The sequence below is a fragment of the Herpailurus yagouaroundi genome, unplaced genomic scaffold (assembly GCF_014898765.1).
Source record: "Herpailurus yagouaroundi ecotype Mexico unplaced genomic scaffold, PumYag 248, whole genome shotgun sequence".
NCBI classification, from domain to species: Eukaryota; Metazoa; Chordata; class Mammalia; order Carnivora; family Felidae; genus Herpailurus; species Herpailurus yagouaroundi.
Window position 1 is genome coordinate 5,762,735 of NW_024412465.1, and position 13,525 is coordinate 5,776,259.

The window sequence follows — 13,525 nt, forward strand, 5'->3', positions numbered from 1 at the left end:
GTCCACACTGGGCGCAGGTCCATATGGAGCCCAGCGTCCCCCCTGTCTACACTGGGTGCACGTCCATATGGAGCCCAGCGTCCCCCCTGTCCACACTGGGCGCACGTCCATATGGAGCCCAGCGTCCCCCCTGTCTACACCGAGTCTCCGTTGATGAGGAAGAGAGAGTCCGCCTTGCCCCCCCTGGCCTCCCGTGGTCGTGGCGGAGCGAATCTGCCTTGTCTACACTGGGTCCCGGCGGTCCTGGAGGAAAGAACCCCCTTCTCCAGGCGGGTGCCGGCGGCGTGGACGGCCAGGGCCTGTGCGTCCTGCCTCCGCCTGCTCACCTCCAATCCCCGACGGCTTTCGGGGTGCAGCCGGGGGTGTCCCCTCGCCCCGGGACCGGCCGCGAGGTGACCGTCCCGCGGGGGGCACCGTGTCCTCCTCTGCCCGCCGCCCCGCCTCACCCAGCGCTGCCGGGCCGCGGGCACCGGGCCCTCGCGGCGGGGGGCGGGGCGCTGGTCTGCCCTCTGGGTCGACGCCGTCCGGTCCGGGGCCGAGCGCACTGACCTGTTTCTGGATGCGCAGCTGGTAGTTGAAGTCCCAGGCGGACGAGGGGTGTCGCGTCCTGGGCGGGTCCCAGAGGATCTGGCAGTGGGACGGGTTGCAGTCGACGCTGACGTTGTCGGGCGGGCTGTATATTTCTGCGAGGGGGACCGAGGTCACGGCCCTGAGCCCCGGGGGCTCCGGCCCAGGTCCGCCCGCCGGGCGTCAAGGGGCAGCCGGTAGGGGTCCCCCGGAGCACCAAAGGGGACCGCGGGCGGGCGCGTGGGCAGGGCTGGCGGTGCGCACGCGTGACCGCGTGGCCGGCTGCGGGGAGGGACCCGGGAACCCCGGGGGAGGGAAGGAGGGACGCAGGGCGCGCTGAGCGGGCACGGGGCCACTATGGGGACAGCCGGGCGGAGAGGACGCACGTCCTGACCCGGCGAGCGGCCAAGGGATACCCCGCGGGGTGGGTGGCGCCAAGGCTGGGGACATGCGGTCTGTGTCTCACCCCGGCGGCCACATTGGGTCCTCAACCCCGGAGGTGGGAGGGGGCGCGTTCCGTTCCCGGTCCTTTCGGGATGGCACGCAGCCTTCCTTACGCAGACACGACTCCTTAAACCGTTGCCCCTTGGGGCCCCCAGCCCCTCTCCCATCCCCCCTGCCCCTCGCCGAAGTCAGAGGAGGGAACTGAGAATTCAAAGCCACGGAGCCTGCGGTTGGTAACCCTGGCAACCGGCCCCCACCCAGAGCGCTTTTAGCGGTCACCTCGTTAACATAACAAAAGACACGTTCACGGCTCTGGACCCCGGGAAATTCAAAGGCTCTGGTCAGCCCTGGGCCACAGAGCCGGGAGGGAGACCCAGAGCTGCTGATCGGAAGTGACAGTATCACAGGGCTGAAGTTTGCAATAATCTTGGGGCCTCCTGGGTCCAATAAAAGTCTTAGGAACACGGGGAAGAAGAGAGAAAAGTCGGGATTCCCTCGGAAGGAAGGTGGCCACGTCTGGGCCAGGGGACGTTTGTCCTGCTGTGACAGTCCCAGGGGCCCAGCGGCTACCTAGAGCTCCCCCAACAGGTGGCTCTGCAAGAGGGGGCTGGGGGAGACGTGAGCTGGCATCCGTTTGTCAGCGGGGTCCCCCCAAAAGGCAAGAGAAGGCTGTGCCCGCTACCACATGGGGAGGTCCACAAGCGAGCCCCAATTCCCCTCCCGCCACCTCCGGTCGGAATGTCCCCCTCTGTCCTGCTGGGGCTTCACTGTGGGGACCTCTGGGGGGGGGGCGCTGGCTTCCTCCAGTGGGCGGTTGGGGGGGCACGGGCACCACACCTTTTCACCACGCCGAGTTCAGAGTAGAAGGGGTGCTGGCCCCCTTACTCGGCCACCTTCCAGGAGGAAGGAACCGTATGGACACCTCGACCCGGGGTCTCTGGCCTCCAGAGCTGCGAGAGAATACATTTCCTTTCTTCCAACCCCCCCAGTTTGTGGCCAGGTGCTAACAGCAGCCCCAAGAAACGCGGGCTGGTGTCCCAGCAAATCCTGTTCCAAGCTCGCCTGCCAAGCATTGGGTTCACCCCACAGGATGCCGTTCTTACCTATTTTTTTCAAGGACAAAATCGTATCAAAAAACTGGACCGCCGTCTCTCGGCTGGTACCATTCACCAGGAAGTAATTGCGGAACGTTAATCCCGACAGATCGTGCAGGTGACATCCGACGTGGGTTCCTGAGTCCGTCACGTAATGAGGACACTCTCTTTCCCTTTTTTCCCTACAAGATTCCAAGGTGTTCGGAGACCGGTCAGGGTGTCCCCCCCTCCCGCCCTGTGCTTTTCAAGGCCGCCTACACAAGGTCGACACTTACTTAAAGTCTTGTATGTACAAGAAATATTGGACGTCATCAGGCGCAGCCCGACCTTTCGCCCAAGTGCAGTTCATGAAGTTCACGTTGTAGATAAAACAGGAGAAGTTTTGGGCAGCGGTGCCCTCGCCACCTGAGAAGACACAAGAAGAAAACAATCTGGGCAACTGGACCACATGCTTGGAGCCTCTACCGAGCATTCAAACAATAGTTCGTTCCAGTCCTTCTTAAACACGTCCAAAAAATGGAAGAAGAGGAAACACTTCCAAATTCATTTTGTTTTATTTACTTTTTATTTCGAGAGAGAGAGAGGTGGGAAGGGGCAGAGAGAGCGAGGAAGAGAGAGAATCCCAAGCAGGCTCAGTGCTATCAGCGGGAAGCCTGATGCAAGGCTCAAACTCATGACCTGAGCCAAAATCGAGAGTCGCATGCTTAACAGACTGAGCCACCTAGGTGTCCCCCAAATTCATTTCATGAGGACAGGATCACCCTGAAGCCAAAGTCTCATACACACATGGAAGGAAAGAAAATCACATCCCGATATCCAAAAATTCAGTATCCATTCATGATTGAAAAAAAAAAAAAACCTTTCAATAAAATACGTAAAGAAAGAATTTGCCTCAACACAATAAAGGACAGATGTAAAAAAGCCCATAGCTAACAGCAATGGAAAAAAACAGAAAGCTTACCTTGTAAGGTAAGAAATGAGTCTACTGTAGGCACTCTCACCAGCTCGATTTAAATTTTTTTAAATGTTTATTTATTTTTCAGAGAGAGGTAGAGCGTGAGCAGAGGAGGGGCAGACAGAGAGAGGGAGACACAGAATCGGAAGCAGGCTCCAGGCTCTGAGCTGTCAGCACAGAGCCCGACATGGGGCTCGAACTCACAGACTGTGAGATCATGACCTGAGCTGAAGTCGGTTGCTTAACCGACTGAGCCACCCAGGTGCCCCATCACCACCTCAATTTAAACATAGCATGGGAAATCCTAGCCAGAGCAATTCGACAAGAAAAAGAAATAAAGGTATCAAAATTAAAAAAAAAAATCAATGGGGCGCCTGGGTGGCGCAGTCGGTTAAGCGTCCGACTATAACCAGGTCATGATCTCGCGGTCCGTGAGTTTGAGCCCCGCGTTGGGCTCTGGGCTGATGGCTCAGAGCCTGGAGCCTGTTTCCGATTCTGTGTCTCCCTCTCTCTCTGCCCCTCCCCCGTTCATGCTCTGTCTCTCTCTGTCCCCAAAAAAATAAATAAACGTTGAAAAAAAAAATAAAAAAAAAAATCAAGATGATCTGTTTGCTGATAATATAATCATATGTGTACAAAAAAACCCCTAAAAACTAAACAAAAACACTTTAATTTTTTTTAAATTTTTTAAAATATTTATTTATTTTTCAGAAAGAGAGAGACACAGAGTGGAAGCAGGGGAGGAGCAGAAAGAGAGGGAGACACAGAATCCATAGCAGGCCCCAGGCTCTGAACTGTCAGCCCAGAGCCCGACATGGGGCTGGAACTCACGAACCGCGAGATCATGACCTGAGCCAAAGTCTGCCGCTCAACCAACTGAGCCACCCAGGTGCCCCAAAAAACACTTTTATTATAGTTAATAAATAAATGTAATAAAGTTGCAGGATACAAAATCAGCATACAAAAATCAGCAGTATTTGTATACTCTAATGGCAACCCGTTTAGGAAGAGAATTATGAAAATAATTCCAGGGTGCCTGACTGGCTCACCTGGTAGAGCATGTGACTCTTGATGTTGGGACTGTGGGTTTGAGCCCCACATTGGGTGTAGAGATTAGTTAAAAATAAGAGAAGTTTAAAAAAGGAAATAATCCCTTTGTTCTGATAGCAACAAAAGGAATACAATACTTAGGAATAAACTGAACCAAGAAGGTGAAAGATGTGTATACTGAATATTATCCGACATTGATGAAGAAAATTTAAAAACACACAGATAAGGGGCGCCTGGGTGGCTCAGTCCATTAAGCATTTGACTCTGGGTTTGGGAGGAGAAGGAGAAGAAGGAGGAGGAGGAGAAGGAGAAAACAAAAGAAAACAAACAAACACAACAAAAGACCCCCCAAAACTGAAACAACCTGAATAGGGCAAAGGACCTGAATAGACATTTTTCAGAAGAAGATACACAGATGGCCAACGGCTACGTGGGAAGATACTCCACATCACTCATCATCAAAGAAATGCGAATCAAAGCCGCAAGGAGCTGTCGTCTCACACCCGCTAAATGGCTATTATGAAAAAGAGGAAAGATAAATACCGGTGAGGGTGCGGAAAACAGGGAACCCCGTGCACTGCTGGTGGGAATGTGAGTGAGTGCAGCCACTGTGGAAAAATTAGGAAGTTTCTCTAAATATTCACCGCAGAACTCTCATATGGCCCAGCAATCCCTACTTTTGGGTCTATACCCAAAGGAAACGAAATCTGGATCCCCAAAAGGTATACACACCCCCTTGTTCATTACGGCACACATTCACAATAATGTGAATCATCATTCGTTATGATTCGCAATAGCCAACGTGTGGACACAGCCTAAACGGTGTTGCTGAATGGATGGATACAGAAGATGTGATGTATACACACGATGGAGTAGTATTCAGTTACAAAAAGAAGGTGTTATGTATGCTAAGTGAGCAAAGTCAGACAAGAAAGACAAAATTGGGCATGCCTTGAGGGTAATGATGTCCAGAAGGATCACTGTGATGTTTTCCCTACCTGGGTTAGCGTAGACCAGTTTTTCTGGAATCGGTCCTTGGGTGCTATTTACTTTAACCACGAACGTGACTCCCCCATGGAGAGAATCATGGGAAAAGTTGCAGTGACAGTCTTTGTTCTTGGGCTAAAAAGATGCAACCAGTCAGCACATTAGGAAATTTTTTCTTCTCATCTGGATGTCGTCTGTTCATCCACTGACCCCGTGAAGTCACCACCACCCATGCACACTCTCTGGGTGGGTGTTGGCGTGTCAACGCGTAGGTGGGACCTCAACCCTGCAGTGTATAGTGTTGTTTAGAAGGCGGGAACAGAGGCCTTGTTTCACTGGGGCCCTCAGTCACCAGAGATCCGGTTAAAATGCAGATTCTGGCTCAGTGGGGTCCAGGCGGGGGAGTTTTCTTATCCTGTCTCAAACCCCTCGTACAGTCACAGGCTTCATGTTACCATTGTATCTGGTGAGCCTTGTGACCTTGTTTTCGTCAAACACTCGGGACTAATGCTATGTCTTTCTTGGGATTAAGTCCGCCGTGTGGATGAGTTTGGATGGATCCTCCGGGCAAAAGGCTGCAGTTTGTGCTGGGAGGACAGCGGTTCCCCTAAGCAACCCCCTCTGACGGGACACCAAAGCCTGAAAATCACAAAATAAGCCATATGTCTTCCCCCTGATCACTGTTGTTGGACATTCCGTCTCCCGGAAAGTGCCCCCTGGAAATTCTGGGCACATTCGGGTTCCCGATCGGAATCTGCCCTTGTGGCCCTGGGTCCCGCATCCCACCAGACTGTCTCGTTTCGCCCTCTTTCGGTGGGTGATCATCCCCGAGGGTCCCACCCTACAGCCTGTGACAGGTCTAACCTCGTAGGAGCTTTGAGCTGGGCATCCTTTCCGGGGAGCCCCGCCCTCCCTTTCCTTTTGGGGTAAGACATTTTCCAAGGAGTTGCTAAGTCCCCCAGGGAATCGGGCCCCCTGGCACCTTTTGGACACGGGCCAGCCCTTATCTCCCTGGAACATCTAGAACCATGATGTGTCCCAACGTCATACCCATGCTGTTCACTCCCACCTGTTGTAGCCTTATTGCTAACGTGAAGAGAGCCTCATGAAGGATACCAGACGACTTTCACATGACTTTCAAGATGACTTTATCAGATCATCTTACCTTTTTTCGGATCTCTCCTTTCTCCTTGTGGATCATCACACATTCGAGGTACGTAGCGTTTTCTTTGCAGCCCCAACTCAGTTCCATTGTCCTTCGGTCAAACTTCATATGTAGACCGGGGACCCATTCCGTGGGTGGAACATCTGAAAGACGTAGCCACCGGATTCAGAAGTTGACCTTTTCCCATCGTCACTCCCCACCCGCTGACCCATCCCGTATCTTGTAAGCAAAGATCCAGGCTGGGACATGCTGTGCCCTTCCCCTGTCCCACCCCACGTGGCCCCAGGGCATTGGCACATCCTCAGAATCTGCCCCGTTCCCATCTCCCCTTCCTGCCTGGATCTCCGTGCCTTTTCTCCATGTGAGGACGCCTACCGTGTACGTGAGCCAAGACCAACCAAGTGAGAACCAGCAGAGACTATTTTTACTGCGAGCTCGCCACGGTGAGGGAGTCGGCCACCATCGGCGGCACTTGTCAGAGACTCAAGGGCGGACAGAGGGGAGGGCAGGTTTCACAGTGGACAAGCGGGGCCATTCGGTTGTGCCCCGAGCAGAGGCTGTGAGTGTGGGGGAGATCACGTGACTCCCTAGAAGCGGGACGCCCCTGTGATACGTTAGGACAGCGCATCGGGCTTCCTCCGGTTGGTCCTAAGGCAGAAGTGGTATCAGAAAGCAGGGAAGCTGTCAGTGAGTGACCAAATCCCGGACATAACCCAGCCGAGAAAGTCTTTGACGGTCAACAGAACTCTGACAACACGGATGCATTTAGAGAACACGTCCAGCCAGCTTGTGCACAGCCCTGGACCCAGGGCACTCCGGAGTGAGCAGACCTCATCAGCATCACGTGCAACGCACACGGCAGGGGCCAGGCTGGACAGCACAGACTTTGTGCAGGCGCGTAAGGTGCGGGAGGACCCAGAGACCTCACGTGTCAGGACGTGTCCCCAGGGACACAGGACGCGGAATGAGGCGGGCAGAAAAGGGTCAGACAGCTTCACGCCCTTACCCTGGTGCTCCTGAGTCAGGGGTAACGCTGGGTCCAGCAGCATACAGAACAGGATGGTCGTGGCCAAGGGTCCCAGGGGGCGGCTGGGAGGACGAGGAAGCCCTGGAAGGAGGGACAGTCACACTGTGAGGAAATCAGCTCTCACTAGGGGTCTCGGCAGGAGGACCCAGACAGGATTCCCCAGGGGGATGCTCCGGGGGAAAACCACAGGACCATCCCCAGGCTGATGGCCAGCCCTCTGGTCTGCCTGGGGTCACTGCAGGTTACAACCAGTCTCAGGGGGTCCCCAGAACCGAGGGCTTGGCCTGCAGCCTGGACACAGGCTCCAGCCCACCCTGTGTCCCCTGTGTCCCTGTGGTGAGTTGACTACATGCTCTGGCATCATTCCCGTCTGTAATCTAGTGGAGGAGATAGACGTCCGCGGGGCCCTTATTACGACGTCCACCATGCTGACATCGGGATGGACACGTCTCTGGGCATGTTATTGTGCCCACCACAGGTACCAAGATCCACTCACTCCCTAGGGCTCAGGGCTGAGTCCAGGATGGGCACCAACTTGATGGCCATGTTGCGCACAAAACAACAGTGGAGACAGAGAGTCAGGGTCGTTCCCAGGCTGCTGGACTGTGAGTGAGGTCCTGGCTCCACATACTCTGCCTCCCGGACACGTCTGGACCGTCTCTGACCGGGGTCCGGGTGGAACGCAGGCTCCCCAAGCCCTTCCCCAGGCTACGCCTTCATTTGTCAAAGAAATGGATTCTGGTTCCACCTGCAGAGAATGGCCTGGGCTGTCCACCTACTCGAGAGCCCGCATGACCAAGAAACCAGGAACCCACTCACTGACTTCTCTCTTCTCCAGAATCAGCTTCCTGTGAGAGGCAGGTTACAAAATGATCTCCGCGCACAGCGTGGATGGAGATTTACCAGTGCCCCGCGAATCTACCCTGCAAATTCACACGTCCGCCACGCTGATGAGGCTTGACTCATGGTCCAGATGAGTCTTGAAGCCACACCCGATATGTCACTGTACTTGGGAGAAAATTTCACGCACTCCTATTACTTTCTCATTGTGCTGACTCTTGTTTGGTTCATACAATTTTAATTTTCTAATTTGTATTAAAAATTTTTTAACTAAAAAAATTTTTTTGCTGCTTATTTTTGACAGGCAGAGACAGACACAGAGCACGAGCAGGGGAGGGACAGAGAGAGAGGGAGACACAGAATCGGAAGCAGGCTCCAGGCTCTGAGCTGTCAGCACAGAGACCGACGCGGCGCTCGAACTCACAGACTGTGAGATCATGACCTGAGCTAAAGTCGGACGCTTAACCGACTGAGCCACCAGGTGCCTCCAAAATGTTTTTAATAGGAGTATAGTTGACACACACTCTGATTCTGTCTTAATACTTAGAATGGATTTGGGGCGAGTAGAAAAAGAAATGATAGGTCAGGTTTCCATTGAGGTAATAACAATATTTTGAGGTTTCTCTTTTTTTTAACTTCTTTTTTTAAAAACTTGAGTTTTGCAACTATCGAAAGGGGTGTGTAAACATAAAAGAGGAAAATAAAAAGGGGTAAGTGCACAGAGAGATATGGAGGAGCTTAAATAATTTACTAAGTGAAAGAAGGCAGCTTGAAAATGATACGTCCTGTATGATTCCAACTCTATGACATTCTGGAAAAGGAAAAAGTATGGAGACAGTAAAAAGTGAGCTGTCTTCAGGGTTGGGGGAGGGACGGATGGGCAGGTGGGGCACAGAGGATTTTTAGGGCAGTTATCATCCTATAACGGTGGATCCATGTTGTTACACATCTGTCCAAACTCAAAGAATGTCCAACACCAAGAGTTACTCTATTGTAAACCGTGGGCTTTCATCAATAATCACGTATCAATATTGGTCCATCAATTATAACAGCTGTGCCGCACTGATGCCAAATATTAATAATGGGGGAGACTAGGTCCAAGGGGAAGCACATATATAGGAATCCCTTAATTTTGACTTAAATGCTTCTGTAAACCTAAAACTGCTCTTAAACACAAAAACAAAGTCTATTAAAAACTTTTTCAACACGTAAGGACAAAAGCAAAGGGATCTGGTCACATAAAGCTGCACTCAACAGAGAACACCTGATGCTACGCTTGGGTTTGGGGTGGGGTCTTGTGGTCTGCCCACCATCTCCCTGGTGGTATTTTTGCTGGGGTTCGTTCCTTGCTGATTGTTGTTGTCACTTGTCAGTTGTAACGAGGGTCTTAGGTCTCTAAGTGTTTCTCTCCTTCTCAGCCACTAACTGCCTCTGCTGTTTCTTCCTGCCTTTGTGTTCCCTATGACCTCATCCTTTTAACTCCTTATTTTTTTGGGAGGTTCCTCTCTCTCTCTTACCACACATGATGGTGTTTTCTGTAACTTCCTTGTGTTAATGGTCTATGTTTTCTATCTTTTCTAAACACTCCTTCTTTACTCTTCGTATATTAGCTCCCCGGGTGCTGACAGAACAGATAGCCACAAATTTCCTTTCTTCCTTCCCATTTCTCTTCCCTCCCTCGCATCCTTTCTACTTTCTTTCCTTCTTTCCTTCCTTCCTTCCTTCCTTCGTTCCTTCCTTCCTTCCCTCCCTCCCTTCCTACCTTCCTTCCTCCCTCCCTCCCTCCCTCCCTCCCTCCTTCTGTCCTTCCTTCCTTCCTTCCTTCATTTTGTCCCTTCTTTCTTGCCTCCTTTTTCCCGCCTCCCTCCCTCTCTCTCACCAAGTCCTTTCCCATTTCGTCCAGTGTCTGCTTTCTGGCTGCCTCCATCCAGCTGGTCCCTCTCTTCATGGGCTCTCTCCTCTCCCCCTGGGTCCCCCTTAAGCTCCCTCTCCTGTCTCCCTCCCACGCATGGCCAGTTCAGCACATCTGGGCTCCTCTCTCCCCCACGTCCAGCCCCACCCAGGGGCTCCTCCCTCTGTAGGAGCTACAGGCCCCCGCCTCGCTGCTCCCTGCCCCACAGACCTCTGAGCTGTGGGGGACCATTCCTCACCGCCTGCCTCCTTTCCCACTCACTCTGTGCAGTGACAGGCGGCCTGCCTCTTGAGGACTCTTCTAGATGCCTCAGCCCCTTCTCCCCTACTGTGCACCACTTTCTCCGGCTGGAGCCCAACGGTGCAGAATCCAGCCAGCTCCCCACACGCCAGGGGTGCACACCTGAGCCACCGTGCACCAGGGGAGCTGCCCCCGGCCTCACATTCCTGCCTCCCAACCTCCCAGAGCCCACCCTGCCTGCAGGGCACCACACTTGCTATCAAAGAGGAAATGAAAGAGGGGACCAGACCTGTCCCAACTTCCCGGCCTCTCCCGCACCTAGCAGTCCAGAGCTATGGCGACCTTCCGGCTTCCTCCATCTGCAAGCTGAACCCTGCCCCACCCAGGCCTTCCCAGGCTTGTTTTCCATTCACCCCCATAGACGTCTTGAATCCGTGTTTCTCCTCCTTTCGCCAGCCTCCCATACCACCTGCTTGGGGGCTGCACACACCGCGGGTGCCTGTGGATGTACGCCCGCCCCACCGCCCCAGTGTACCCGCCACCCTGAATTACTGCACCGAAATTTGCCCCCGCCTGGACCTGTTCCCCATTCTGCTTCCTCTGCACTGACCCCTGCCTGTTTCTTCTTGCTCATGGTGATGGAGCAAAACCATCAACTTCTGTAAAACTGGATGAAGGAAAAAAAAGAAAAACCCAAAAGCAAACAACTGGGGTGTTTCATACCCAAGGGTGGCGGGCAGGGGACCCACGGGAGGGCTGCTCTTCTGACTGGATGGTTAGTCACGTTGTGCGGCTCTTGGCCGAGGATGCCGACAGTCCCCGAGGAGGACATTGCGGTGAAGCGTGAAGTCATTGGTGCCGTGATGTCTCAGGCGCCTGGTGTGGTGAGCGTAGGCACCTCCCACGGGGTTCCTGGTTTCCCTGCTCACGCCCGTCCTGGGGGGCAGCTCCTACCAGCCTCACTCCACCGGATGGGAAAATGCCATCCGGCGGGGCAGGGGGGTGGGATCTCGTGCTTCCTTGAGTGTATCTTTGCCTTGACTTTTAAAAACGCAGACGGTATAAAATCCACCGTTTCAACGCCTACGGTTCCGCAGTATTTCGCGCATCGGCAACGTTCAGGCATCCTCCCCACCTGAGCCGGGGCGTCCTCGACCCCCCAAAAGGGGGACCCCGTGCCCACTGCTCGACACTACTCACGTCTCTCCTGCCAACCTGGACCCGCCCGGGCTGCGTGTCTCCAACGCATGGTGACCACATAGCACTGCCCTCCTTTGCGTCCACTGCCTACCCAACTTTCCCGTCTTCTCTCGGTTGTCACCAGACGCGGATGCGCTCCATCACCACGTCATTGTCCCCAGAGACACCTGCTACCCAGGCCGGCCGGCAGATCTGCACTTGCTTGCCGGGGGCTTTGACGGGAGCGACCGTCAGGAACGTGTATCCCCAGGATCCGGGAAGCACCGTTGCCCGTATGGAAGACCGTGTGTACGTGGTACTTCTGAGCGCATCCAAGCCTCCGGAGTAAGTCCCGAGTGGTTTCTGGGATCCCCACGCACCGCCTTGCACGGGGGGCTCAGCCCAGTCCCGGTGCAAGCGGGCTCATCCATCCCTGAGGCTAATTCAGACCCTCCGACACCGCACCCACGCGCTGTTGGAAGTCCCCCCCCTCTGCGCGGGGGCCCCCCATCTGGATTTTCCCATTCCTCCCCCTCAGGTGCTCCCTGACGGCCAGTGTCAGCGGCAGGAACAGGTACCACGGTGACAAGGCGCATCGGAGACTCAGACAGGCAAGGAACCCGCCTTACCCCAGGGCTCCAGCCTCCGCGCTGGCCACCTGCTTTCTCTCTCTGTTTCCCGGCGCGCTGCCATCTGGCCGCTGTGTCAGGCGGCTCTGGGCTGTGTCAGAAAGTGAGGACCGTGATTGCACTGCAGGGGCATTTCAGCCGACACTTCCCTTTTCTGCTCAGCGCCCGCCCCCTTCCTGTGATGCGGGCTCATTCCATACAGTCGGGACCCCTGTCCGCGGTCAGTGGAAGCCTCGGCTTGTCCGCGCTCCTGGAGAGCTGACCTGGGGCGTGATCCCCTCCCGTCCAGCATCCGTGTGCACAAGCACGTGTCCCCGAGTGCAGGCTGACGGCTCAGGGTGCATTTTGTTATCCTTTGCGTGCGTGGCCGCAGGAGGCTGTTGGGACACCTGCCCACCCTCTGCACGTCCATGGAGATATGACAACTGTAAGCCCACGCGTCCCCTGTCTCGGGCTCTGCCAAGCCCCTCTATGTGGGGCCGGTTGCCCCCTCTGGCTTCTGTTGTATGAAGTCAGGGCCATGGGCGCACTTCTTTGCGGACTTCTGCGAGTCCTGCCGAATCTCCGAACCCAAGGGCGGCAACGGGACTTTCTCTAAGAATAACCACATGCACTCCGTGTTCCCTTTTCTCCTTTCTCCCTTTGGGCCTCGGGGTTTTACCTGACACAATAGGTTTTCAGCTTTGCTGAAGGTGACGTGTAACCTTGGCTGTAAGGTCACCTTCTCAGAATGGAATGTGGTAGCCATCGGAGGCCACGATCTTCCAGAAACGCACAGCGAGGAAACGGTCAACTCGTCCCTACAGCTCCAGCCCTTGTCCCCACCGTCGCTCCAGTCACATGGATGTGCTGGGCTGGGCGTCCCTCGGGGCCCGGGGGCATCGTGGGAAAGCTGGTGCCTCTCGCGCACTCTGGGGAGCTCATTCGTGCCCGTGTGTGCAGGTGGGGACCTGGAGGCTGTCTTCCCCTCCGATGCACGCCAAGGACTGGTTTCTGGACCACCTCCCTTGAACACAAGACAGTTCGTCAAGCAGAGTTGCTGCTGCTGATGGTGGTGGTGGTGGTGATGGTCGCCCTGCCCCACGTGGATCTCAGGGGTCCTGCTTCTCCTGGATCTCAGGGGTCCAGACCCTCCTGGATCTCAGTGGCCCTGCCCTGCCTGGATCTCAGTGGCCCTGTCCTGCCTGGGTCTCAGGGGTCCTGCCCTGCCTGGATCTCAGCGGCCCTGTACTGCCTGGATCTCAGGGGTCCTGCCCACCTGGATCTCAGCAGCCCTGCCCCCACTGGATCTCAGGGGCCCTTCCCCTCCTGGATCTCAGGGGTCCTGCCCTGCCTGGATCTCAGTGGTCCTTTCCTACCTGGATCTCAGTGGTCCTTCCCTGCCTGGATCTCGGGGGCCCTGCCCCTCCTGCATCTCAGCGGCCCTGCCCTGCCTC

General features: G+C 54.9%; 1 protein-coding gene across 2 annotated transcripts in view; it reads right to left on the bottom strand.

The window, feature by feature from the left end:
- LOC121020164 (granulocyte-macrophage colony-stimulating factor receptor subunit alpha-like) overlaps window positions 1-12,180 on the bottom strand; it is an 18,169-nt gene extending 5,989 nt beyond the window's left edge. For both annotated transcript variants that reach the window (XM_040460086.1, XM_040460085.1), the window contains exons 1-8: window positions 12,090-12,180; window positions 11,005-11,317; window positions 7,269-7,370; window positions 6,263-6,405; window positions 5,109-5,232; window positions 2,381-2,510; window positions 2,115-2,287; window positions 550-683 (exon numbers count right to left, since the gene is read on the bottom strand). In XM_040460086.1, the coding sequence (XP_040316020.1) occupies window positions 550-683; window positions 2,115-2,287; window positions 2,381-2,510; window positions 5,109-5,232; window positions 6,263-6,405; window positions 7,269-7,370; window positions 11,005-11,134 (936 nt within the window). In that variant the 5' untranslated portion in view covers window positions 11,135-11,317; window positions 12,090-12,180. The remainder of the gene's footprint in view (window positions 1-549; window positions 684-2,114; window positions 2,288-2,380; window positions 2,511-5,108; window positions 5,233-6,262; window positions 6,406-7,268; window positions 7,371-11,004; window positions 11,318-12,089) is intronic.
- Window positions 12,181-13,525: the final 1,345 nt, after the last annotated feature.